Source organism: Lampetra fluviatilis, chromosome 13 (assembly GCF_964198595.1).
Source record: "Lampetra fluviatilis chromosome 13, kcLamFluv1.1, whole genome shotgun sequence".
NCBI classification, from domain to species: Eukaryota; Metazoa; Chordata; class Hyperoartia; order Petromyzontiformes; family Petromyzontidae; genus Lampetra; species Lampetra fluviatilis.
The window spans coordinates 3,989,854-4,017,250 of record NC_136287.1 but is presented as its reverse complement, the minus strand read 5'-3'; the positions used below and the strand labels follow the sequence as shown (position 1 = coordinate 4,017,250).

Below are 27,397 nucleotides of genomic sequence, written 5' to 3'. Positions count from 1 at the left end.
AATTATGCAGCAGAATTTGTTTAAGCGAGGAAACCCTGGGCAGGTTTAGACATTCTGAATCTTAAAGCAGAGTTGGGCTCGTTAGACAAATGCTGTTGTTGGGTTGCCAGATCAGAATCAGAATATTAATTTATACTGGAGGAATCCGATGAGCTATACAGCTTTTTTAAACAGATATCTAGTAGATGTTTTTGGTAAAAGAATTCCTCCAACAATAAAAGTGAGTTGATTTGGCCCAGCAGGTTTGCAAGCTAGCCAATGGACAGGCTGGCAAGGCTGGTGGGCTAGCCGATTGGGCTATTGGGCTAACTAGCGGGCCGGCTAGCTGTTGGCGGACGGACATACGAGCGAGCGGGCAACGTACGATCTGCTTCTGGCCGAGGCTGCCGCTGCTGTAGGTGGTGGCGAGCGTGGACGAGCAGGCCTCGCTGTACCAGGGCACGTTGCCCGACTGCGTGGCGCTGCTGATCGACAGCGTGTACACGCTGTTGGTGTAGCCGTCGCAATTGCAGCTGTCCTCATCGCGCCCCCCATTCCCAGAGGCCCACACGAAGATGGAGCCGAGCCCGCCTCGGCCCTGTGCCCACGGGTACCGTGAGGGATGGGGGTGGATGGCACCGCAGGGAAGGGGGGTGGTGACGAGAGGAAACGGGGAACGAGTGGGGGAGAAGAGGAACACAATCACGACCGAGCGACGGTGAGCACCTCCGACGTACATGAGAAGAAGCGCATAGGCCGCCGTCCAAATTGAGGCACGTAAATTGAATCGTTCTCACAAAGGGGCTGTTTTGTGCACAATGTTTATGTGCCCCAGCTGCCTCTGTGGCTGCACGCCACCACCATGGGGCGAGGCAGACAGGGAGAGAAAGAGAGAGGATGCATTTTTCCTTTGCCATTTTGTGTATCACCGATAAATTAAATGAAAACCACCCTCACGCTAGCCGTGGAACCGTGCCATCGCATTGTGGCACGGCGATCGCCAATTCTGCCAAGAGAGAAGCTGCGTCGCCCGGGATCACGAGGGTGCTGCCCAAGCGACACGGCAGGCGCGCTTGGCTCCCGTCGATGCAAGTGGCGCCGTTTGCTGCTAATCCGGCAACTCGGAGGCGAGGTGGTTGTTGGCTCACGCTGCGTTAAGGACGGCTGCTGGGAGCGGACCGTGCTACTGCTCGGCCACGCGCCATCGAACGACCAATCGTTTCCCCCCCCCCCGCCTTACCTCGGCGACTCCCTTCTGGAAGGCTGCACGGGCGAGGCTGGCGGGCCCGTCCACTGTCTTGCCGTCATCCTCGGGGCCCCAGCTGGCGCTGTAGATGTGGATGTGCTGGGGCCGCAGGCTCAGCGAGCTGGCCTCCACCGCGTCCGTCACGTCCCCGTCCAGCATGCGCACGCCTGTGCGCACGTGGGCACACAAAGAGGGACGTAGCCTGCCTTTTACACCGGCATATCCGAGCCGCGCCAGGTGTTTTTTTCCACTGGCCGTTTACAGAGCCAAACCGAAATCCAAACTGTGATACAGTGGCCTCACGAGACGTCCGAGTCTAGCTCAGGGATGAGCAGGGAATCGAGCAAGGCTGACGCATGCATTACATGTGACAACTTAGATAACTTAGATACAGCGTTAATGTGTCATCTACACGAGCTTTGCTTGATCGTTGCGAGTAACGTCGGGATGCAAGGTTTTGCTTCTGCAGTGGAAAAACCTGAGCCGTGCCAGGCTGGCTCGGCACGGCCTCTGTGTGGCTCGGTTGCATATTGGAAAAGAGCTTAAAGGTCCCCATTTAGCCCACATAGACTGTTGGGGCAAACTCTTCCGCGCCCATCTACAGCGCTCATCCTTCCGATACTAGGATGCCACTAGACCGATGCACTTTTAAATTTAGATTGAAAACTCATTTCCTTAACTGCTTTTTGTGCTCGGTTTGTTGTCCTTCCCCCACACCTCCAATTAGCATGGTTGGCTACGTACGGTGTGAAAGAAGTTCAACATACATACAGGTTGATGTGGCTAGCCCCATGCTCAACCATCTCTGCGGATGCCTACACACTGGAAACTCATTTAACGCCGAGTTGATCCTGGTTGAGGCCCACGGCTGGTTCAGATATCACTCGTTCCTGATGTTAGTAGTGCAGTGTGCCAACCACTGTTCCACCCACTCCCCACAATGATTGTGTGTGGTCTTATTGAGCACACACTCAGATGCACGGCAGGGCTATTGGGCCACATGACTGGGTTCCTTTGCACGCTCTCTCACATTATCAGGACGGATATTACATGTACTTTTGCCAACCGCCACATGCAAAAACCTCACGCTAACAAAAGATAATATCTGCTCCCCCCACGCCCCTCATTTCACTGCCACCACAAATTTTGGGTCGCCACCATACAGAAAAGGTGTCATAGGCTCTGAGGCTACAATGTCAATGCACTGCACTGCTCAAACTACTTTCCCGATCAGAACAGTGTGGGGAGGCCGACACTCACAGGTGGATTGATTGACCAAGACGCCTTTTATAGAATAAACATGAACCCATCGGTGTCCCAGGTAGCACTAGTCGGCACATGTCCCATACTGGCAATCCCAAAACCTGATAACTCTGCACAGCGGCACACGCACGCACAGACACGGGCACGTGTGGGGTACATACGGACTCACGTGAACATGCATATGCACGCACAGGCACACATGGGAACACTTGAGCACATAACCATATATATATAGCTGTGCCAATGTTAGACTTTACAGGATCACTTCAATAAATCTAAGTCCCGCAACTTTAAAACTTGTAGAAAACTTGTACTCTTTTACACTGTGCATGCTGCACTGCCGAAAACGCACTGCCATGTCGCCGGGTGCAGGCAGCGAGCAAACAAAAGACGGCTCTGGCCAGTTACACAACGCACCTTCAGCGGAACGGTCCCGTTCGTTTCTCAGGTTAAAATTGTAAAAGGTGCAGCCCTGCAATATGCCGGCTCATGCCACTGTCGGAGCAAGGGCCTCCACTCGCGGGAACTCGAAGAGAGTGCCTCTAACAAGGTATTTGGCCTACTTTCCCACGCTGGCCAGACGTATTGCAAGAAAAATTGTAGTACCCACAATTGACCCCACGACACGCGACAATGCCTTGTCGACTGTGGTGCACCCATTTATACCGCTGGACAGATAGAGGTTGGGGGAAGGAGGTGGGAGGATGGGGGGGAGGGGGTTTAAGAAACTTACACCGTTGTTTCAACTGGTTTGCCGGGAGATTGAACTGGTGACCTCTGGAGTGAGAGTTCTGTGAGCGAGCCATTAGCCCATGGCAGTGATTCGGGCAAAGAAGTATACATTACGGGGAAGAGACCACTTAACGTTCCGTATGCAACCGCCCAGATTTATAAGACAGTTTTTGCAGGAAATAGATGATGGTTTAAGAAACAACTACAAAATATTTCGATTTAAAGCTTTCGTGACTGCAGGGATTCATCTTCTTGGTTCCTTCGGTAAAGTCACATAGAAGGGAAATAATAAAATTAAAAGAAAACATAATAAAATTATAAAATAAACATAATAAAATATTATTTTATTATGTTTTATTTTAATTTTATTATTTCCCTTCTATGTGACTTTACCGAAAGAACCAAGAAGATGAACTACAAAATACAACATGCGGTATCTCCTACACACACACAGACTGAAAGCGTACACGCAGAAAAAAGCGAGATTTTCCCTAAATAAATGAAGAGTGTTATTATTATTAACATACAGGTGTGCTGTTTTGTTTTCGACCACATCGACGATAAAATGCGGCCCCATCTCTCAGATCTAGGAATCGAAGCAGGTTTGCACCTGTATAGTGCTTGGATGGGCGACCACCGTGCGCGCACCGGGGTGCTACAGGCTGCTGCGGGGCGATGTTGTGGGTGGCAGAGGATAACGCAGCAAAAATCCACCGTTGTACTGTACTTATAGGGCACCGCCTACACCAAACCGCACCGATCAGCATGGTTAAGTACAGGACGGTCAACAAACCTCCACAGGCCCCCTCTCATTCAGCAGTGGATTGATAAAAAGGGCTATAAATGTACGTGCTGTTTTACCTCCAATTTTGGCATTGTAGGCGATTCCCACTCCGCAGACGTTATTGTTAGCGGCTGCTGCCACCTCGCCGGCACACCGCGTCCCGTGCCTTCGAGGAAACACGATCGTGGAAGATAAAATATACATCGGGCACGGACGACGAAGAATCAGCCACCGGCACTCCGCGGCACGACACTGGCGAGCGGAATGTTCGTGAAAAAACAACAACAAATGCTTTGGTGTAAAAACAGTTGGGCGAGCGTGCACGACACCGCTGCAGTCCGAATTCACCGGTTGTCGTTGTACGGAGTGTAGCGAGGCTGAGGATCGGGGTCATTGTCGTTGATGTCAAAGCTGGCGTTTGGATCCTGTGGGTGGGATTGTAAACACAACATTGTGTTATCATCAACGATGCAGACACAAGCTTAAAGCGCTCGTGCCTTGATTCGAGAAGCGTTACTTAAACCGCCACATCGGCATTTGCGGTTGGGTTGTGATGTGTGTCGTTCGGTATGATGTTCGACGTTTGGCACCACGTGCCTGCAGCTTCTGAAGAACTTTTAACTATATTTATTTCACCAGGTAAGGCCCACTGAGCGATAAAGCTCTCATTCAGCAGCGACTTGGCCACAAACAATAGCTCAACAAAGTGGCTTATCACGTGGCAATTCATAGCAGCCAAGTAATCGCATGTTTCTAAATGTGTAGGGAAAAATCAAAGGACCTGGAAAAAAAAATCCACGCAACCACAGGGAGAACATGCAAACTCCAAATATACAGGGGTCAGGGTTGGGATCGAACTCACGACCTCCTGTATACCAGGCGAGGTAGTTAACATCTTGCCACTGTGGCACCCAACGTCGGACATCATGCCGAAAGACACGTGGTACGACTTATAAACACATCGGAGCGCCGTACATCACAACCGCGACAACTCACGCAGCACAAAGACTGCGATGATCTCTACTGCTCACTACGGATCCTCTCACAACGGGGAAACTGGAGGTAGGGGTGGGGGGGGATGTGAGCGAGGATCGTGGTGGCACTCACATAGTTGGCCGCGAGGTCTGGGTGGTCTTTCTCGATGCCGTCATCCAGGATGGAGACGATGGAGCCGCGGCCTGTGTAGCCGAGCGACCACGCCGACACCACGTTCAGGTCGTGGTGCTCCTGGTTTTCCTGCCGGACACCACAGCAGCGACAGCGTGGAGGATGCCACGCCGATTTAAACCGTCGTTTAAACCAAAAAATCCAAAGAAAAAACGTATCTTGTGTTCGTGTAGATATCTACCCCGACTTTGCGTCTCCTGGGATGTCCCTAATGAGCTTCACTAAAAAGGTAAGACAGGTGCAACCCTACAATTATACAAGTGCATGTCAATGCCACTTCTGGCAGACAGGCCTTGGCCAGAGAAAATTCTAGAGTTTGAGTATCCGTTGAACATGTGCATTTAGATGCCTCTGCTTGCGCCATTTTGCAGCAATGCCACTGTTTTCTGCAGCATCTTGAGGTGCAGTTACCATTTAGAGGCTTAGACGCTCTATAAATCAACGTTTGTTGTATTCAAGCTTCATTAGTGAGGGGAATAAAACCACTTTAAATTGACTTTCATGAGCCCCATTGTCACTGCTGTGTGACGCCACGCAGCAGTGACACTGGATTGAGAAGCATGGCGATACAGCCACGGTAACATCACCAAAAAAAAGACTACGCGCGCTCTTGAAAGCGAGTTTAAAGTCTTAGCTCTCATTTAACAAAGCCAAAAAACTTTCAGCCTGGAACATGAAGCCTTGGTGTGAGCTCTACGAGGTATAGAGACGATCGTGTTCTGAATTTATTTCTCCTTTTTAATCCGCATGAGGCAGCGACAGCTGTGGTATTCTGGCGCGCGATGTCATCTCTGGGACTTAAAATATGAGTCGACCAACGGTAGCCACCGGCCCTTCAAAACGTCGTCGCTCTGTAGTAGCACACCGCTGGTGAACCTAAAAGCGTCAAATTTATAATAAACGCCCCCACCCACCCCCCCCCGACATTTCAGAGCTCTCCCGCTTCTTTGCTGGAGCTGCACGAAAGCAGCTCAGCGTTGGAGCAAGGTGGGACAGCAGCCCGCTTGAAAAATATTGATTCACTTATTTAATCTTAGCAGCGATAAAGAACTACGAGTCAAAGAGATTAGAACGCGTGGACCCTTGCCAAGAGCTGTCCACGTGGAGCGTGCAGGCGTGACGGAATGTTTAGCCAGCGGCTTACGGTACGGCACATCGTGTGACTTGTAGACTTTCGCCGTGCCTGCTAAGCCACATTCTCGTGAATCTGAGCGTCGCATTAAAGTGTCGCATTAAAGTGGTGCAACGTGCCGAACGTTGATGTCTCCACAGAGAAGGTGCGCAATGAGGCACGGTCATTTAATGTCATAGGTCTACGGCAGAGGTCGCAAACGGGTTTTGATTCCTTACCCGTAACCGTACCCGGCCGCACCAGGGTCGCAAACGGGTACCCGTACCCGTACCCTACCCGATACCTGGCTACCCGTACCCGGCCGGGTATCGGGTAGGGTACGGGTACGAGTACCCGATTGCGACCTCTGGGATGAAGCCATGTTGCAGGCGCGGGTGGGTTGATTCTAGGAACTTGAATTGTGAGAAGAGACAAGACGTTGGGAAATGAGTGACAAACGGTGACTCACCAGTGACTCACGGCCTACCCGTACCCGTACCCGGCCGCACCAGGGTCACAAACGGGTACTCGTACCCGTACCCGGCCGGGTACGGGTAGGGTACGGGTATCGGGTACCCGGTTGCGACCTCTGGTCTACGGAGGCGGGAGCGGTGGCTTGGTGGTTGGCGAGACACGCTAGGGACATGGCGGACCCAGTTCGATTCCCCACAGCCGCGACTAAAGGTGCATCCCCGCTCTCAATGAGCGATGGGTGGTGCATGTTGGGTTGCTGCGCAAGCGAATCACTCGTGGTTTGGACGCCTCTGCGACCACGGATGTCCACATTTGTAAGTGGGAAAATGAGCCGTGCGGCGTCGTGAGCGATTGGATTGTGCGAGTGACCACTGAGGTTCGGCGAGTAAAGTCTGAACGGGTCCTGGGCCTCCTCCCCCTCCATACCCCAACTAGGTCACTTAACGAACGAGAATACATTTTAATTTGAATAAGCCGAGTTATTTCAACCTGCCTTCTAATGGCCATTACTCTCCCAGAGATTTAGCAATTTGTGTCTGTGTGTGGTGTTAAAGCAGACACTGTTGCCATCCATCCTTATCATAGTTAAGTTAAAACCCACTACACTGGAATTGACTGCATTGACAATGATTATAATGTACGTTAAAAGATCATAAAATGACGTGTCGCTTAACAAGACTGACATTTCATTTCTGCTTACATAAACTTGACTTCAAATCTATGAATCATTTTCAGATGCATTGTTTTATGGCATGCTAGCCTTAAAGGAAATACTTTTGTGAAACTAAGACTGTTTTTAAATAGCTGTCAAGTAACCACACATCATCATAACTGTAAGAATGTATCATGAAGAATTATGCGGACTTTTTCACGAAATAAATAAAATCTACGAAACCCTACGTATTTTGATTCGACACGGTTGTGTTATTTTCCAGATAATGATCACATTTTTTGAATGTTACCAATGAGGCAGTGTTGACAAATTCAACAATGGGAGAACCGTCTCCTGCAGGTCGTGTGTGCTCATCGAATGAATTTAATCTCATGAATGCAAAGCACCTCTGAGTACAAACGTGCGAATGTGTAATAGATGACGCAGCACCATGCAGGTGGCTCTGCTCCCGAAACCAAAACCGGGCTTCTAATTAGCATGATGCAAGATAACTGGCGCCATTTCTTCTGGCAACACACATGCCATGCATGGCCATTGAAACAAACACACAAAACAAGCTCCCAAGTGACGTATTCTTTCACGGACAACAAATTGTATCAGGTACACCTGCTAAATATACAATTCCAAACTAGGCATGATTTGTATTATTATGAACTACTACACATATATTACCATGACATTAGAATGCTGCCAGGTGTTGAAAGGGCAGCCCATAGATGGAGTGAAGTTATCAACCAGAACCCCTGTGCTTATTATATTTATATTATTTAACATTATTATTTACTTAAGAAATTTTTTAAAACCTTTTTGTTCCACTGGCACACCAGAATTGTGCCAGCGTGGGGGCCCTCACAGTCCAGGTGGTAGTCTTTGACTGGCTATTTGTCTTGATGAGCCAGAACCAAACCATTGTACGCTGTACGTATATACCGTATAACTTCTTTCGCACCGTGCGTAGCCAACCGTGCTAATCGGAGGTGCGGGGGAAGGACAACAAACGAACCACGAAAAAGCAGTTCTAAAGAAATGAATATTCAATCTCGATTTAAAAGTGCATAGCTCCAGCGGCTTCCTAATATTGGCCGAACTGAGAAAATATGAATCTGGCTCAGCCAGGCAGGGCCCAGTGACGTGGCATCAACGGCACGCTTCTGCTTGTGCAGTGGAAAACGAACTTGGCGCCTTCTGCGCTGCCAACCCCCCCCGCGCGGATTGTTTGTACAGTGGAACAGAGGTGCACGTGACCACGTGACAACTTCCCCTGAACTCACGCTAGACTCCAAAGCTGAGCTGTTCAATGCACACTCAAAAATCTGGCATGATTTTCCATGCACGCCACAGGGTGCAGACAGTCATATTTCTGACATCAGGCTGGGGCAACGCCATTCCCTTGGGCGCCCTAATAAGCTAGGAGGGGGCACGCAAGTAACAAAGAAGCCACCCCCCCCCCCAAAAAAATAATGACATTTAATGCCTGCAATCTGCCCTCCCCCTCCCACCATCATAAATTCAAAGTCTTGCTACCACCAAAACATTTAAGTTACCTTCAAAAAAGTTATCATTTAAAAACAGCGTGTTCTTCTTTGTTACCATATCATGTGTTCAGTGTTACATAAAGCAGTTTACGGGGAGGGGGGGGGGCTGATACGGTGCTTAGTGCACGCACTCTGAACCTCGGTGACCCGAGTTCTATTACTTACCAAGGCTAAATAAAGTGACCGGTGATATCTGCTACCAGTCTTGGGCCACACTTCCTCAACCCGCACCATGACTGACAGACATGTGGAGGCCTTCATGCAGCAATTAATTGCCAAAGGCCTGTCTTGATTTGAAGCTTTCATGACTGCAGGAATCTATACTATCTGGTTCTTTCGGTAAAGTCACGTGGGTAGAAAAAATAAGAAAAGAAAAACACGACGTTTCCGTCGCAACACAAGCGTCCGTCTTCAGGTGAGAAAAATGATCTGCTGTTGTGGCTTTATACACAACAGCCGATCATTTCATTTTTCACACCTGAAGACGGATGCTTGTGTTGCAACCGAAACGTCGTGTTTTTCTTTTACAATTTTTTCTATCCACGTGACTTTACCGAAAGAACCAGAGAGTATGCCAAAGGCCTGTCAAATATTTTGATGACATAAGGTGCAATATTTCAAGTGACAAATGACAGTAAAATAAAAACAACCCACACCTTTGGTACCTCATTTGCCAGTAAACAATATGATAATTGGTTTGTTTACCCTTTTATCTGGCAACAAAACTGACACCTCTTTTTTACAAGGAGTCATGTTTGCATAGTCCACAATACCTGCAGTCATAATGCAAACAAAAAACATAACTCTGATAATGTATGCACTGTCCTTGAAGTTGATTGGTCCACACCCGAGACAGCTTTCCTTAGAGCCTAGTCTCACATGGTGTTGGACCAGATGACGCCAAAAGGCACACAACATCTGGTCCAACACCATGTGAGACTAGGCTCTAAGGAAAGCTGTCTCGGGTGTGGACCAATCAACTTCAAGGACAGTGCATGCATTATCAGAGTTATGTTTTTTGTTTGCATTATGACTGCAGGTATTGTGGACTATGCAAACATGACTCCTTGTAAAAAAAAGGTGTCAGTTTTGTTGCCAAATAAAAGGGTAAACAAACCAATTATCAACCCACTCCTGTTTCATATCAAGCTACTTTTGTCGTCGTTGGTCACGGTGGAGGGCGTTATCACAGAAAACGTGCACAGTTCTTTACGGTCAGCACGAAGAAGCGAGGGGCTACGCAGAGGCCTGCATATTCTGCGGTGAAATGGCCCAGCCGACAAAAAATAGAACCAGACGAAAGGCGGGGATGAAATACGCCCTCCTCTTCCAGCAAACAAACAAAAAAACCCAAATTGGCCACGTAGGCTGCGCCCACGCGTGCAGACAAAACGCGCGGCACAAACCGAGAAGCCACAGCAACGCGTGCACCTTCCCTTATCTCAACCGCACACGGGCGCACGTGCAACCACCGCACGATCATGTACGTACTCGCAAAACAAACTGTAAATGTTCGTTCCGCCTGACCGGTGGCAGGTACAAGGGCAATCTGCAAGCACAGGTTTTTTTTGGGAAGTGGGGGGGGGGGCATTGTGGCCGAGACCACGGCCAGCCACCTTCATCTCTCTTCTTGGTTCTTTCGGTAAAGTCACGTAGAATAGAAATAATAAAATAATAAAAATAAAACAATCAAATAAATTCTCACGACGTTTCGGCCACAACGCAAGCAGCCGTTCTCAGGTGGAGAACAGGTCTGTCGAGACTGCTTGCGTTGTGGCCGAAACGTCGTGAGAATTTATTTTATTATGTTTTATTTTTCTTATTTTATTATTTCCATTCTACGTGACTTTACCGAAAGAACCAAGAAGATGAATCCCTGCAGTCACGAAAGCTTTAAATCGAAACCTTCATCTCTGTTGTTGTCCTTCCCACCCCCCACACCTCCGATTAGACAAGTTGGCTACGCACGGTGCGGAAGAAGTTCAACATACGTGTACGTACATCTCGCCGCCAGCGTTAACGTCCACACACAGGCAGCCTTTATTCAGGCTAGGATGCCGCTCGCCGCTGATGTTCTTATTCGTGGCCGGGATTCAAACACAAGTTGCTGGGATTGTAGCGCACGGTTTAACCAATGGGTCACTGCTCCGCACTAATCAGTACTTCAATCTCACGCACATGCCAAGTCAATTTAAAAATCCCAAGTGTATCAGTGCTGAAACGATTAATTAAAAAATATTTCTACCGTATTTACAATTATATATCTCATGCTCCTGAGTCAGCACGGGCCACAGGGTTGCTCAGTCGTCACCATTGGCCACAGACAGCCAGAGTTGTTTCCAATTGCACAATTATTCACGTTTTAAAAAGGTTAGCTTGTAAAAAAAAAATAGGTCTATGACCTAATCACCAGGAATGCACGCGATCTTGTCAGATATCAGAAGTTTAGCAGAGTTGAGCCCAGATTGTGCTTGGATGGGTGACCACCGTGCACGAAACAGGTGCTATAGGCTTCCGCGGGGGTTCGTTGTCAGGAGAGGGCATTCTTACTATACTATGCTCCAATGTCCTCTGTGCCTTGTCTTCACCAAACCACACTGACCAGCATGGTGAAGCATGGTCAACAAACTCCCACGACCCGCACGGTGTGGGGAGGATCTAATGCAGCAGTTGAATGACAATTGTCTTGTGTGTGTGTGTACGCACGTGCATATGTGGTGTGTGTGTACGCACGTGCATATGTGGTGTGTGTACGCACGTGCATATGTGGTGTGTGTGTACGCACGTGCATATGTGGTGTGTGTGTGCGCACGTGCATATGTGGTGTGTGTGTGCGCACGTGCATATGTGGTGTGTGTGTGCGCACGTGCACATGTGGTGTGTGTGTGCGCACGTGCATATGTGGTGTGTGTGTGCGCACGTGCATATGTGGTGTGTGTGTGCGCACGTGCACATGTGGTGTGTGTGTGCGCACGTGCATATGTGGTGTGTGTGTGCGCACGTGCATATGTGGTGTGTGTGTACGCACGTGCATATGTGGTGTGTGTGTGCGCACGTGCATATGTGGTGTGTGTGTACGCACGTGCATATGTGGTGTGTGTGTACGCACGTGCATATGTGGTGTGTGTGTACGCACGTGCACATGTGGTGTGTGTGTACGCACGTGCATATGTGGTGTGTGTGTGCGCACGTGCATATGTGGTGTGTGTGTACGCACGTGCATATGTGGTGTGTGTGTACGCACGTGCATATGTGGTGTGTGTGTACGCACGTGCACATGTGGTGTGTGTGTACGCACGTGCATATGTGGTGTGTGTGTACGCACGTGCATATGTGGTGTGTGTGTACGCACGTGCACATGTGGGGAGCGGTAGTGTAGCGGTTAGTGTGCTGCGCTACAAACCTGGCGACCCGGGTTCGATTCCCGCTCACGGCCAACATCAGTGACGATTATCTGAACCGGTCCTGGGCCTCCCCTAGGTCGACTCAGTCTCAAATGAGTACCTGGTGCGATGTTTAAACATCGCTGCTAGGGAGACAAAGGCGGCCGGGCGTGGTGTTGGCCGGGCGTGGTGTTGGCCATCCACCCCCTCGTGTGCCGTGCCGGCCTTTATAGGTGCTCGCTAACAGCACTTGCCCCTACAGTTTGTTAAGGCTATACGGGGGATCTTTGTCTTTGTCTTTTTTACGCACGTGCACACACACACACAAAACACAACTGAAACACAGGCGAAGCCAATGCAGTATAAACTTGCGTGCATGCAGACGCAGGCTCATTGTCATGAATATTAATCCATTGCCAACACCTGACCGCGAGTGGAGGAGCACTTCTATTGTGCGGTTGAAAAGGCAAGTTAATGCCAACCCGTGATGGCCAGGACAGCTGTTAGTGACAGCCGTTTCCTTTTGTTCCTCCTTGAAACACTAATCCACACTCGGCGACTTCCTGTGCAAGCACAGCGCACCTGTGACTCTGATAGCTGAGCATCTTGCGTGATGCGTCAGGGATGGGAGGATGGAGCAGAGCCAATGCCCAGTTGTCCAATGTGGTTTTGTTTTTCTTGGTTACCGCGCGTCGTTCCTTCGGCATGCCCGACGATTCGCTCCACATCCTCGGAGCTTCTTCAGGAACCGAGTTCAGGACTGTTGGACATTTCGCTTAGTTTCTGAACAAGCTCCCATGGCAAACAAAGCGCCACGCAACCCAAGCACGCATCCGAGAGCGACACAGCACAATCGCGAAAAGCTCTGCAGCAATATTGTCAATGCCTATTGCCGGATGGAGGCATGCACTGGTGGTGCTGGTGGGGCGGGTGGGGCGGGTGGGGCGGGTGGGGCGGGTGGGGCGAGTGGGGCGAGTGGGGCGAGTGGGGTGAGAGGGGCAAGTGGGGGTGAGCTGAAGTGCATGAGGGGGGGGGGTGTGGGGTGTGGGGGGGGTGTGGGGGGGTGAGGAGCGGTGAGCCTCTCACCAGGTACCACTGCTCTGCATATTCAGGGTCCGTCGGCTCCGTCACAACCTCCTTCCTCCGCCTCACCTTCACCACCTGCTGCTCCACCCAGCTCACCTGCTCGCAGGAAAAGAAGAAGTCGGTGAGCAAAAACACAAAGTCAACGTCGAGAAGGCTGCGGGAGGTCGCTCCTTCTCCTCTGCTTGCTACCAGTGCTGTTCGCGAAGCTGTCCCCATGGTTGGCAGCACTGCCGATGCCCTCTCCAGACCTTCCTTCTCTCCTTTGCAGTTAAATAATTACGGCCGATAATAACATTCTTCTTCAAATGTCAAAATCTTTTCGTGCCCTTCTACCCACATCCGCATCATCACAGCTCTCATTCCACTTCTCGTTGTATAAGCCAAATACCTCGGTAACTACGCATCAACATTAAACAAATTATCCGGTGGTGGTGATACTGCTGATGCGTCGGCAGCAGCACTGCACAAGCACAAATAAAAACTCAACAAATTCGTCAATAACACTGGTGCCTTATAAGGAAAAAGTACATAATAGGTGGCGTTTTTGGCAATGGTCCCTTCTTCATAGCACATATTTTTATTTTTAAGCCAGTGTTCTTGGTGGATCTGTTGAGTCTGGGCACCGTGGTGGTAAAATGTTAACTACCTCACCTGGTATACAGGAAGTCATGGGGTCAATCCGAGCCCTGATGATGCCTTTATATTTGGAGTTTGCATGTTCTCCCTGTGGTCGCGTTGATTTTTCTCCAAGGCCTCCGGTTTTTCCTTCCACATTTAGAAAATTTCGTTCAGAGTTACTTGGCTGCTATGAATTTCGACGTGACAAGCCACTTTGTTGAGCTATCAATTGTGGCCAGGTCGCTTCTGACGAAGAGCTACATAGCTCAGCGGGCCTTACCTGGTAAAATCTAAAATAGTTTTTAGTTTATAGAGTTTGTTTTGATAATTATGCACTATCGACCGTCTGGGTAGGAGGGTAACAATGGTTGAAAAGGCCTGAAGGTCGTGCCACGCCCCCTTGCTCAACCTGCCAATCCCTCGTCTTGATTTCGCCTTTACGTTGTTGCCTCTCTCCGTAAGCAATGTTCCCTCTCGTCTGGTTGCCGTGCACAGCATCTTGAGATGCATGCAATAATACAGCAGAAGCCTGATATAAGCACACCTTTTGGGAGTAAGGCCGTGCTTATATCAGGAATATTGTGTTCGTATCAGGGAGATGCCATCCGCCTTCCCCACTCCAGTGTAGTGTAAGTGTGTATATCAGAACTGTGCTCATTATAAACAAGATCTACTTATATCCAGTTTCTTCTTAATTCAGATGCTATACAAATTAAAATTATTAATAAAATCTCTATGAACAACAACACAAAAATTGGGTCTCAACACAACTGTACTTCAATACGCTTTAGAGAAATGAATAGAACTGCTGTACAGGGTGGTCCAGAGGTATTGTGACCCTCCCCCCAATTAATTGACCCCTAAAATGTTTCTAATATCTGCTTTAAATAAACCCAACTTAAAATAAACCCGACTTAATAGAGAATTAAATGGGGGTCACAAGACTTCTTGATTGATCACCCTGTACATTGGGGGGCAAAAGCGGGGGGGGGGGGGGTAAGAGGGGGGGGGGGTCAGGAGAGGGAAACATGACACAGAGAAGAGGGAAAGATGAGAGAGAGGAGAGAAGGAAACGCGGCGGGATGTCCTGGGGCCAAGTGAACTGGAGCCCAACAACAACAACGCCGACAAACCCCAGGGGCATCACTGGGTGGGAAAGGGGAGGGTGGTGGTGGTGGTGGGGGGGCGGGGCTAGATCCTTCACTTTATTGTGACGTCACGTCTTGCACACGCTTTTGCTCCTTCACTGCTCGACTCCAGGATTCTCTCCCATCGTCGACGTTCCCGCGCTCACGCGTACCACACACACGTGTCGGTGACGTGCACGTCTTCTTCGAACGCTGGGGAGCCGGAAAATCCCTCTGTGCCAGCGTGGACGGCACCCTCGTGTTCACCTTCTGAAGCGCTCGCTCGTCACCGTGGCGTGCGAGATGACCACCACCACCACCACGTGGCTTTTCTTTCGTGTTGTGCACGGTGCTTTTAGCGTCACAGCGCGTGGATTTAAAGCGTTGGTTTTATTTGTTTTCCTGGTGACTGTGAATTTCATATCGGAATCGCCTCCAGTGCTGTTGCTGCTGGCGGCAATAAAAGTTGTTTAAGAGTCAAAAGTCTTACGAGACTGCTCAAGTCGAGAAACGCGTGAACTCTTCCATCTATTACGACCTTGATTGTGCCATTTGTTGGCGGCTGTTTGAAGGTTTGGGCCCCGTGCTTTAGCAACTAAGGGCAGCGACACCACAGCCTCACGGCAGCGCCTTAAGCCGCTTGCTGCAGAGGTTCGTGGTTCGAAATCCAGCGGCCGCCCCGATCAATGCTACGGGGTCAATCGATTGAAAAACTGCGCTCCGTCTGCTTCACAGAGGACGCTGAAGATCCCGTGACGTCATTCGCAAGAGGAGGCCATCGTGTGCCGGCGTCATGGTCCAAAATTTTCCAAGTTTGAAAATCACACAAATTACTCATTTGGAATCGACATAGCGATCATTGCCGACTACTGCGAAAAAACTCGACAGGACCCTCCTGTAAATGAGCCACGAGACTCAGTGAGGCTTTTCTGGGTAAATCAAGTGGAACAAAAAACTGTGTTTAACAAAAATAAAAACATTTGCGGAGACCACACCCGTCTCAGTGGTAGCGATCGGCCCCTGACACAGAGGCCGATCAGCGGCCTCTCCTAGGATGCAGCCGTTAATCCAGTCCGATGCATTATCTCAGAGTCGTAAACAAAAATACCTGGGACTGTGCTCACAAGAACAGCCTGCCATGTGTGCTGTGACGTGACAGCGACTGAGTGGTGTAATCGCCGCTCGCGTGTTACAGAATTCTGATTCTGTTGGAAAACTTTGGCAGCTAAAATGCAAATTCCACACTTGGGTGGGGTGGGTGGGTGGGGATGAGAAGTAACTTCCTCCGCAGGACCTGCGCTGCATGCAGTTCGGGCCACGGACCAATAAATAAGTTAACAACCCCCTCAAAAACGGGACATACGCTCCAGTGCTTTATAAACTCACAGCTATCGTTAATGATTAAGTGTGTAAACGCCATTTGCTCGTTACAGTTACCTATTGAGAATGATTTTTGCCCCGTCAACCATGAAAGGCGTACACTGTGCGTGTCGGCTTGACAAGTGGCTGTGAATGTAGCTCCTGGGAGGCCGGGGCAAACGTGAAAGCTCCGTGAAAGCTCCATCTGGAACGGTTCCAAAAGTGGCTTTGTGAGACCAGGGGGGTGGTGGCAAGGGCAGGCAAAGTTCACGCCGTGCTCATTCCACCAAACGCCTCCACGCTGTCATCGACTCGTTTTCTTTCACCAAAATGCAAGAGCGCAAAAGATATCAGAAGATATTTTCCCATGGTGCCAAGGAGAATGTGTGCGTTGTGGTTTTGTCGTCGTCGTTGTTGTTGTTGGTGGTCACATTGGAGTGCAGCGTCCCTTAAAAAAGCGTTTGAGGGCAACGATACAAATTCAAGTCGAATGAAATGAGAACAGGCGACCGCTGTGAACTGTTCAGTCGTGTGTCGAACTCATAACAACGGCACAACAGCGATCCTCGCACGCGTGCACCGTTTGTCACAACCAGCCACAACTGGATCTTTCGACCACCGCCAAACAGATCGCACTGCCGATCAGTGTTGCCGTGTGCCACGGCGCCAGCATCGACGTGGCCGACTGCGGCTTATCAGTCTGCGCTGCGGTTTCTCGCTCAGGTGCACCGCTGATGAAAAGGTAAAGGTGCAGCCCTGCAACGTCTTGCTCGTGCCACTGCTGGTGAGAAGGCCTTCACTAGAGGGAGCTCACGAGAGCACCTCTGTAGAGGCCTATTTTGCCCGACCCTTTCGCACTGGTCAGGCATCTTGCAGGAGTTGGGAGTAAATAGACTTTACCCCGTCACACACGACCTGCGTTGCCGATTGACGAACTTGTGGTCTACCATATATATAAACGGAGTGGTAGCTCCTGCAATCTCTCATTTACTTGATACAGCTGTCGTGGCTGTGACGGTTCCACCTGAAGACGGAAGCTTGTGTTGCCTCTGAAACGTCGTGATTTTTATTTTATTTTTATTAATTTTAATGTTTTACCTACGTGACTTTACCGAAAAAAACCTAAGAATATTGTGGTCTACCATTTACACTGCTGGATGGACAGATGCCTGGGGATTTAAGAAACGTGCACAATTGCTTCAACTCCCGTGCCAGGTGAACTGGCAACCTCTGGATTGCACGTCGAGAGCGATAACCATGATGATACCACGGCAGCATCCCATCTTACTGGAACGCCGATTCTGATATTGTCGAACTAGGATCCAGATCTTAAAGGATGGTTCCTTGCCTACAACATCTGGCAGTTCGTCAGCATTGACTCCAGCAAGCCGGACTCTGATCATCAGACACTGCATTGAAACCGGTCCAGATTTTGCTGGACCGTTTATATTTTCTTAGTGGGGAGACAGATTTTTGAAGGAGACTGTTTATGATTGGCTCGAGTTCCAGCAGAACATCGGTCCGCATCAGGCAGACTCCAGAGCAGTGATAGACAACCCAGACGAGTTACTGGGCCACATGAGCATCCCTCCTCCATCTCAGCTGGCCGCACGCTTGACACCGCATGCTTGGGCACGAATTGTGACACCCACGCATCACGATAAATACACTTAGACCAGGCCACCAGCAAGGCCTCCATAGGCTGCATTCGGCCCGTGGGTGACAGGTTGTCCACCACTGCTCTGGAGAAGGTAGTCACCGATGTAGGTCATTTGCTACTGCCAAGAACGGAGTTTTAAAATAAATAGCAAAGACACGTGTAAAAGCAATTCCCACAAACATCAACATAATCTCACGAGCCTGTCTCATCACTCAATTGGGATTGTCGACCGCAATCATCACTCCCTACTAGCAGACGAATGCCCCATGTACTGGTCTGACTTCTCACCTGGTTAAACTAAATCAACTTGAAACTTTCACCCGTCTCATCCACCTCCAAAGGCTCTTCCTTCACTAAATATGAAACGTATATATATATATTTTTTAGTAATACAAGTGTAACCAGTGAAGATGGTTTTTATTTTCACAGGAAAGAAACTAAAATACACTGCAGGTGCTTTCCTGGACCAACGCTATTTGATACATACTGCACAGTACATTATAGACAAGATTGCGATAGCGGCTGCCTTACACGGTGTATATACTCGGAGTCCATTGACAATTTGCGATGGCCGAATCATCAGAACTCAGAAGTTGAAGCGGGGTCGAGCCTGGCTCGCACTCCGATTGGCAACTACCGTTCATTAAACAGGTGCTATATGCTGCGGCGGGGGGCCTACATTGTTAGCAGTGCAGCAAAATCCATTGTTGTACCGTACAATGCCCCCGCGTCTATGATCCACACTTTCACCAACCCACACGGACCAGCGAGGTGAACCACGGTAGAATAATCTCCACCACCAGCACGGCGCGGGGAGACCACTACCCAGCAGTGCATTGACTCAAAAGACCGTACAGAAACATACTATTGCACATGCATAGATATACATACATCCTGAGCTGGTGTGTACTTCAAGGATGAAAACGCACACAAACACCACATATCATAAACATGATCACTTATAACAACGTGTTGCCTGTGCCATGGCGCAAAGTTTCCTGTACAGTGGAAAACAAATTGTTTAATCGACCTTTGAAAATGTTTTCTGCCTTTATGGTGGGGGGTTGGTGGTGGTGGTGGTGGAAAACCAGTTGGGCAGGATTTCGAGTGGGTGGGCCCAATGCATCACAGAGGAAATCTGGCCCAAAAGGCAGTCAACTCAGGTGGCACTTAAACGCGAACAAGCACGGGCTTTTACCAATGACTCTCGCTGGAAAGACCAGAACCGGACATTCGAATCTCAGGCGGTGTGCCTTTAGCTCGCCTCTCGTACGAAATGAGACCCTGGCAAATTATTCGTTGTGTACGCTACCTCTGCTTCTGGAGGGAGAAAAGTTCGCGCTGATCTTTCTCTAAACAGTTGGCAGAAAATGGATCTATTGCTCGAACTTTTCATGTTTGTTTATATTCATCATGAGCGTGGCTGTGCTGGCCAAGTGCGCGCACGTGTGGTATATTTACGCAAGTAGCGGCGAGTCTATTACTTTAATTGCATTTATTTGTGCGCGCTTTGGGGGAAAACCGTCCACTGGACGTGTCAATATTTCACATTTTCTTTTCTCGATTCTGCACAGTCGTGTTTGTGGTAAGAGTCTGCAACAGTGAGGTGGGGGGGGGAGCGCTGTTAATAAGTGTTCACGAAGTTAGCCATTTCATTAACGTTGGGTTCCCGTCTGGGTACAAATGCGTGGGCTTGTGAAGGCCACGAATTTCCTCCGTCACACGCCACCCGCTTGCTACCTCTGTGTCTTGCCGCAGCCTCGTGTGCAGACTCTCGTGCCGACTCAGCGAGCGTTTCTGCACGGCGTGGTGTCGAAAGTGATGGTAGTCTTCGAAAATCTGTCACGAGGAGGTGGAGAAACAAAGACAAAAACACGGCGTCATGCAACTGCGTTTGGTTTTTTTCCGCAGTTGTGCTGTGCGGCTCTCCGATGGCTTGTCTGTTGTACCGCGGTTGTTGTACGGCACGGTGTCCGACGTTTCGCGCCACACGCTGGGGAGCTTCTTCAGCACGTGGGCCAAATCGTCAAGACACCGTGCTGAACAGCACAGGGGGGGGGGGGGGGGGACCCGGCAACACGTCGGAGAGCTACAAAAGGCGAGGGTGGAAATGATTGCAATGCTGCGCAGTCTCAGACCGGTGATTCATCTTGTGGGTTCAAACAAAAACCAAACGCTCTCAGCACATTCAACCGAGGCGGGCTGACCGAAGCGAATTGTTCGCGGGAATGTGTCACGGAGTGTGTCACGGAGTGTCACGCATCGCGCGACGGTGGAGTCACCGATGACACGAAGAAGACGCCCCCCAAACGACTGAGTCACACGGCTCGGCCAGAGAGGGGCCGTCTCTGCTCGAGAGGAGATGTCACTATCTGGCACGTCGGCCGTGACATGATGCACCTGTGACACTGGAATGATGAGACAATGTTATGATTATAAGGCGAGGACAAAGGGGAGCACTGTGCCGCGCCTTGCGAGCGTCCCGCGAGGACGGTGCGCGCTTTCAACAGGGCCCGACTTCATGTCGCTAGGTGTACAACACCGACATCAGCGCCGCGGCATCAGCCACGGTCAACGGGCCCGTAGACAAGCAGGGAGCGGACAGCAGCAGCGAGAGGGGGGGGGGGGGTCCTGACAGTGCAGAGCACCGGTTCGTCGACGCATGTTTTATTTTATCTTGCTCAATCATTTGGTGGTGGTGCTGTTGCTGCGTTGGCAGTGGTGTCACAAACACAATTAGCAAAAAAACTAAAATACGTTTGTAAATAACAATGCCGCAAAATAAAAAAAATGGTAATATTTCGGACAATGCATGATAAATCATATTTTGATATTCATGATTTATCTCTAGGTACATGCATTGAACCGGGATCAAAACAAAATCAAGACGTTGCTGAGCCTGTGGTCGGAAATTCCATATTCGTATAACAGGTACCCGTTTACCCACAGGACACATTTCTGTTGACCTGTATAACAACATTTTACAAGCATTATGGACCCTGGACAGACGACAAATGGCGTCAACGGTCGAGGTGCTGCCACTGCTGTCCCAAGGGCCTCCCCTTGAGAGGGGCATTTGTGCATCCTCCACCACGCTGCTCGCACGCTTTACCCCACCACGCACAATCTGCTCGATGGGACTGTGGTGCACCCATTCACGCCGCTGGGTGGACAGGGGCAGAGGGGTCACCAGCTCGGACACATCGAGCTGGTGACCCCCTGGATTTCGAGTCCAGCGGTGATGTTGCCGTCCATCATATACGACGGCGCCACCTGACCAGTACGTGTGCAATGCCTTTTTACAATGGCAACTTTCATACCCACTTTGTTTTAGGTGACACCCACGCTGATGTCCACGTGAAGAACACTTTGAGACCAGCTCTAACACTCTAGAGAGGGCGCCACCTTTTATAGAACTCCCTTCAGAGAAAGGGGCCCTTCTGCCAGCAGTGCGGTGAACCCCAGCCGTTGCGGGGGTTTCACCTTTACCGGACCCCACTTATTTATATCTTCCCCTGTGTTACAATGAGTCACACGTAACTGGCGCGGAGTGTGCCATCATAAACGACGATACAGTACAGTGAACTCTTAAAAACAATGCTACAATACCAGCACTTGTCAGGGCAGGTCGGCGGATGACTGCCTGCCCGTACGACGCACTGTACCCTGGGGGGGCTGGGTTGCAGTCCACGAGTCCTCCAAACACGTGGGTGAGTGCGTGGGGAGGGGCGGTCGTGTAGTGGTTAAGCGCATCCCGAGCTATGAATTTGGCGACCCGAATTCGATTCCAGCTCAGGAAGAACAGCCAGTGGCAAATATCCAAAAACCAGTCCTGAGCACCTCCCCCCCCCACCACCCTTAAGTCGACGCAGCCTTTAAATGAATACCTGGCGCGCCCCGTGTACAAGAAAAACACATCAACAGCGGGGAGACAAAAACAGCCAAGCGTCGTGCTGGACACACCCACACGTCCTCGTGGGATGCCGTGAATTCGGTGGTGATCCTTCCAAGCATTAGCCCCAGTCTCTGTTTAAGGATATACGGGGAGGTGGGAGCAGGGGGTTTGGTATCTTTGCCTTCGTCGTCGTCGTCGTTTTATTCTAAACAATGGGGGAGGGGAGGGGTGGGGACGAGATCGAGCATTGGCACGGACCAGCGCGCGTGCGCGTGCTTCGGTTGTGTACGCGCGCGTGCGCGTGCGTGCCCCCCCCCCTCTCCGCCAGGCAGTGGCATGGACAGAGGGTTCAGTAGTTCGCGCGCGCTCGCGCCGGGGGTCATGGCGCAGTTACAAAATGCTTGGAAGAGTCCCAGAGGACATTTGTGCCCAAACATACGAAGTGGGTTTTTTTCTTTCTTTTTGAGCCTGGCTTTTGACTGGTGATAAGCAGGCTTTGACCGTTTCCTCTTGCCTGCCCCCTGCTTGACCACATGTATCAAAAGCCATAGGGCGGATGGAAAATGTGATGTAAGATTACGAGACCTCGCATGAGACCTCGCAATCTATTCGAAAAAGTGTGCCAGGCTCAAATTACCTGCTTTTTTCTTCTGCTTCTTCTAAATAATTGAAACCTTGGTTCAATCGGCCAGCTGGGTTTTCTTTTCTCTCCCTCTTGGCAGCAACATCACTCGATTCAGCACATTTCACATCTCGTCGCTGCCAATCCTAATGTCGTTTAGAGAGGAATTTGCTTGCCTCTACAGTACCTTTGCAAGCGGCAGCTACCTGCGAAAAATATATTGCTCACCATGCAATGTAATATTGACTATAACTGGCGGTGTTATTGCTAGGAGCCCATGACTGGACCCGGCAGCAGGGTGACATTTATTTACAGATATCAATAAATCACTACGAAACAATTTTTTCCCCTTTCAAGGGTAGTGTTATCTACGAATGTGTTGAATTTCAAGTGACACCAGTTTGCTTCCATTTTCCCTTAGATTACGATCCCGTGCCTCCGATTAGCACGATTAGCTACTTACGGCGCGCAAAAGAAGTTCAAAATAAACAAGCGGATGTTAAGACATCGGTGGTCTGTGTGGAACTCGAAGATGAAAATTAATGCAGCCCGACAGTTGCATTAGCAGATTTTAGAAACCGAAAGCTATATTCTTCGTATTCTTTGGTTCTTTTGGTAAAGTCACGTAGATAGAAAAATTCTAATAAAAAATTAAGTGAATAATAATAATAATAAATAAAATAAAGCTATAGATGTACACGCACCCTTTCCCGGGGCGGCTGCAAATTTTGCCACCAAATTTGCTTTGCGGTATATTGCGTAGATTGGGACCACCTTCTGTGCACCAGTGTTCATCCTGCTCGTGGCTTTCTTTTTGCTTTCTCATAAAACAAAGGGGCCACTGAGACCCCAGACAGTTGTAGCTCTACAAAGCATTGGCTACTGTACACACTTGAGAAAAACACGCGCACGCACGAGGTGAAACGCTGCTGCTCAAGAGGAATGGATAAGGAACCCCCCCCCCCCCCCCAAAACGGACTCACAGTTTTCTACTCAACACCTCCCATTATACGACCAAATTATTATAACCATGAAATGAACAATCTGCTGAAGAGAACGACGTATCGGTTTGCAAGCCCACCGTTCGATGAAGGCCTTCCCACGCCACATGGGTCATTGGGGCTGTCTGATCATACTCCACCCCGCTGGCCCAGTTGCGGGCTGGTGAAGCGCGGCTCTCGGGACCGGTTCAGATCATTACCGCTCACGATTCCCGTGGCTGGGAATAAAAACTCAGGCCGCCAGTTTCATAGCGCAGTGCACTCACCTCTGGCATTACCGCTCCACCCACTTCAACTGCTATGTCGTCTAACATACATGTCAATGGATACAAGAAGAAGAACTGCTTTTTGTGTTGAGTTTGTTGTCTTTCACAAGCGCCTCCGATTAGCATGGTTGGCTAAACATAAAAACATACATGGAGAGAGCTGGCGTGGGTTAGGACTGGTCATTTTGACATCTGATGCGGCAGTAATATGTGTTCAAGAGAATCATTTGCAAAACTGCAGGATGATTTGGGGGATAAGCCGACCAGAACAATACGCTTGCTAAAGACGCGGTGGGGGATTTTCACGCCTCGTGATGAACTCATGGCTCGTTTGATTGCGTTGCCACAACGCGCCATTTAAATGTCCAAAATGCGGCCTCCTACAGGCAAGAGTAAAGCTTGCTTGGAGCCTCGGAGGTTGCAAAGTGTATTTCTTTGGCCTGTCCTCGTCAGTCAAGTTGTCAGCCAAGAGGGGTCTTCATCTGGCCAAAATTTGATCTCATATTTTACTACTTAAGAAGCTGCCAGCATGTGAAATGAAACGTTGGACATCATGCCAAACAAAACGTGGTAAAACCCGAAAGCGCAACCCGAAAGCACATCAGAGAGTGGACAATCTGTCCCAAACACTGAGTAAAATAATACACACACGAAGCCGATTTGACACACCACGTATTTGCCATGTGTTATTACTTTCACAGTATTTGTTTTTTAGTCCGCACACACACACTTTTCTCATTTTTCATGAAGTGTTTGAATTGGTCTTTTGTCCCAATAACTGCTGGGCAGCATTACGAGCGTTACCGGTTGATTCCAGGAAGGGACAGATGGGTCAACATGAACTTAGTAAAATCATAGAGCTATATTTGAACGAGCCTGAAATCTGCTGATGAGACCCATAAGGTAAAAACAGGTTCAGAGTTTGCTTATTTATCCAAATGCTACTGGATAACATTGGTTTTCAAAGGCAATAAATAGGCTGATGAACTGAAACATACGTGTTATTTACATAACACTTTGAGACAAAAAACAGAGTTCTAATTTTGACTTGAAACTTTCGTGACTGCAAGAATTCATGTTCTTGGTTCTTTCGGTAAAGTCACTTAAATATTTTTTTTTATCATAAATTGAAAATAATAAAAGCAAAAAACCCACGAAGTTTCGATCGCAACACAAGCGGTCTTCATCAGGCCGAGAAGAGGACCGCTTCTGTTGCGATCGAAACGTCGTGGGTTTTTAACTTTATTGTTTTAAATTAAATTTGTTTTTAATTTTATAATTTTGTGTTTTATTTTATATCTACGTGACTTTACCGAAAGCACCAAGAATAAGAGTTCTGATTATAATTTCGACGTAATTTTATTGAAACACAAAACAATGGCATCGTAATCTCAGACCATAGCTCAAATAAAAGGGCCTTAATTAAAGCAGAGGCTGCACACTGATCACACGGGGGTTTGTCAAATAAAGGCTTTGCTGCAAGCTCCAGATTAATCCAAAATAACCTGTGGACCAAAAGCGTGGGCTGCCAAGTTGGTGGCCATCTGCTCCCCTGGCTCTGAAATGTGGATATGGGATTGTCACATTTAAAGTATAAGCAAAACTGTGTTCTCTATCAATATATAAATGGGTATATATACGTATTTTTTATCTCATCAGCTTACTTGACCAAAATAAGAAGAAAATCCGCGTTTGTTTAAGCGAACAGCTTTGGTATTGCGAGTTTGTGTTTTGGATTGTAATTCGTTGTGCTTTTTTAAAAATAAAACATGTTCATCGTCAGGTCACCTCCATCTCTGAATGAGATGTTTTATAAATACCAAGATCTGCCCTGAGTGTAAAAGGTTAAATTTTTCCTGCTCTAAAAATACATCTAGTTTCAGGAGCGACCAACATTTTGTTGCTATTATCATTATTATTATTAAAACTGCATAACCTGAAGCCACGCAACAAATATCTGATTAGTGTGTGCGCACAACCTGTTTTTATATCCACAAACATGGAACACACTACAGTACTCACGGTCATCCATAACGCTGGCCACACAACTGGGAAAAGTCTGCCATAACTATCATAATTTAGAGCTCATTTCGATTTGAAGCTTTCGTGACTGCAGGGATTCATCTTCTTGGTTCTTTCGGTAAAGTCACGTAGAATGGAAATAATAAAATAATACAAATATTATATTTAATTATTCTATTTTATTCTATTATTTTATTATGTCGCATTATTTTCTTATATAATATTATTTTATTATTTAATATTATTTTTTAATATAATAATATTTTATAATTTTATTATATTATATTATTGTTTTATTTTCATTACTTTATTATTTCCATTCTACGTGACTTTACGGAAAGAACCAAGAAGATTAGAGCTCATTGTCAATCCACTCCTGTAGGAAGGCCTCCCCAAGCCATGGTGGGTGTTTGGCCATACTTCACCACACTGGTCAACGCGGATAGGCGAACGGGGCGCCTAGGACCGGTTCAGATATCACTCATCACCAAAGATAGCCGTGGCTGGGAATGAGTACACAGGTTTGCCAGGTTCATAGCGCAGTGCGCTAACCACAGCACCACTGCTCTAGAGCCAAACATGTTCCCAAAAGCACCTCCCCAACGCAGCGGGAAGTGAAAGCACGACTCTACGAAGCTACCCCGTGGCTAGTGCTTCCTCGCATCATGTTTGAATTAGCGGGGCATCATGTCTGTCTGCTGTCATCCGATTGTTTAAAAACACCCCCAAAGCACAGTGGCGCTCTGCCAGTGAGCCCGAAACGCAGAAGCTGCGCTATGTTGCCGATAGTAGTCAAGCCTGTCCTCCTTAATTGGGGGGGTTCGGCAAGCACTGAAGTCTGCCGTCAGGGAAACCTCAGGTCATCTCGTTAAAACAAACTTAACACAGAATATGATACCGCAGCGCAAACAACGCATGCAGCTGCATCCGGCCACGGGGCTTAGCCTCAGAAAAAAATGGAATTGTCATTGTCATGAAAGGATATTTAACATATAAAACAAATACAACGAGCAGTCGCTGTTATAAAAGGCTGCTTAATAAATACAACTAATACAGCAGAGAACCGAAAGGTTATTTTAACAACGAGAATGATGCGTGTGTCAACACATGACTCAAGGGTCTGAGCTGCGTAAAAGAAGCGTGTGGGAGTGTGTGTTTTCCGTTTATTTTGCCTTGCTGGCCTTCATAGGAGCTTGCGAACAACACTTGCCCCCAACAACTCTGCGAAAGGCTTTATGGTGGAAGTATATCGTTGTTGTATGCATGTTTGTGTGAGCAGTGGGTAGCGTGGGGAGCGATCGTGTAGCGGTGAGCGTGCTGCACTATGAACCCGGTGGGCCGAGTTCGATATCTGCTCACGGCCAACACCAGCGACGATTATCTGAACCGGTCCA

The 27,397-nt window shown here is 48.7% G+C and overlaps 1 protein-coding gene across 1 annotated transcript in view; it reads right to left on the bottom strand.

Moving 5' to 3' along the window:
- The window catches only part of LOC144935438 (furin-like), a 53,457-nt gene that overhangs the window by 11,978 nt on the left and 14,082 nt on the right, over window positions 1-27,397 (bottom strand). Inside the window, exons 2-8 of the mRNA XM_078862072.1 lie at window positions 19,938-20,036; window positions 13,434-13,529; window positions 5,112-5,240; window positions 4,353-4,429; window positions 4,082-4,170; window positions 1,220-1,392; window positions 365-577 (exon numbers count right to left, since the gene is read on the bottom strand). Of these exons, the coding sequence (XP_078718198.1) occupies window positions 365-577; window positions 1,220-1,392; window positions 4,082-4,170; window positions 4,353-4,429; window positions 5,112-5,240; window positions 13,434-13,529; window positions 19,938-20,036 (876 nt within the window). The remainder of the gene's footprint in view (window positions 1-364; window positions 578-1,219; window positions 1,393-4,081; window positions 4,171-4,352; window positions 4,430-5,111; window positions 5,241-13,433; window positions 13,530-19,937; window positions 20,037-27,397) is intronic.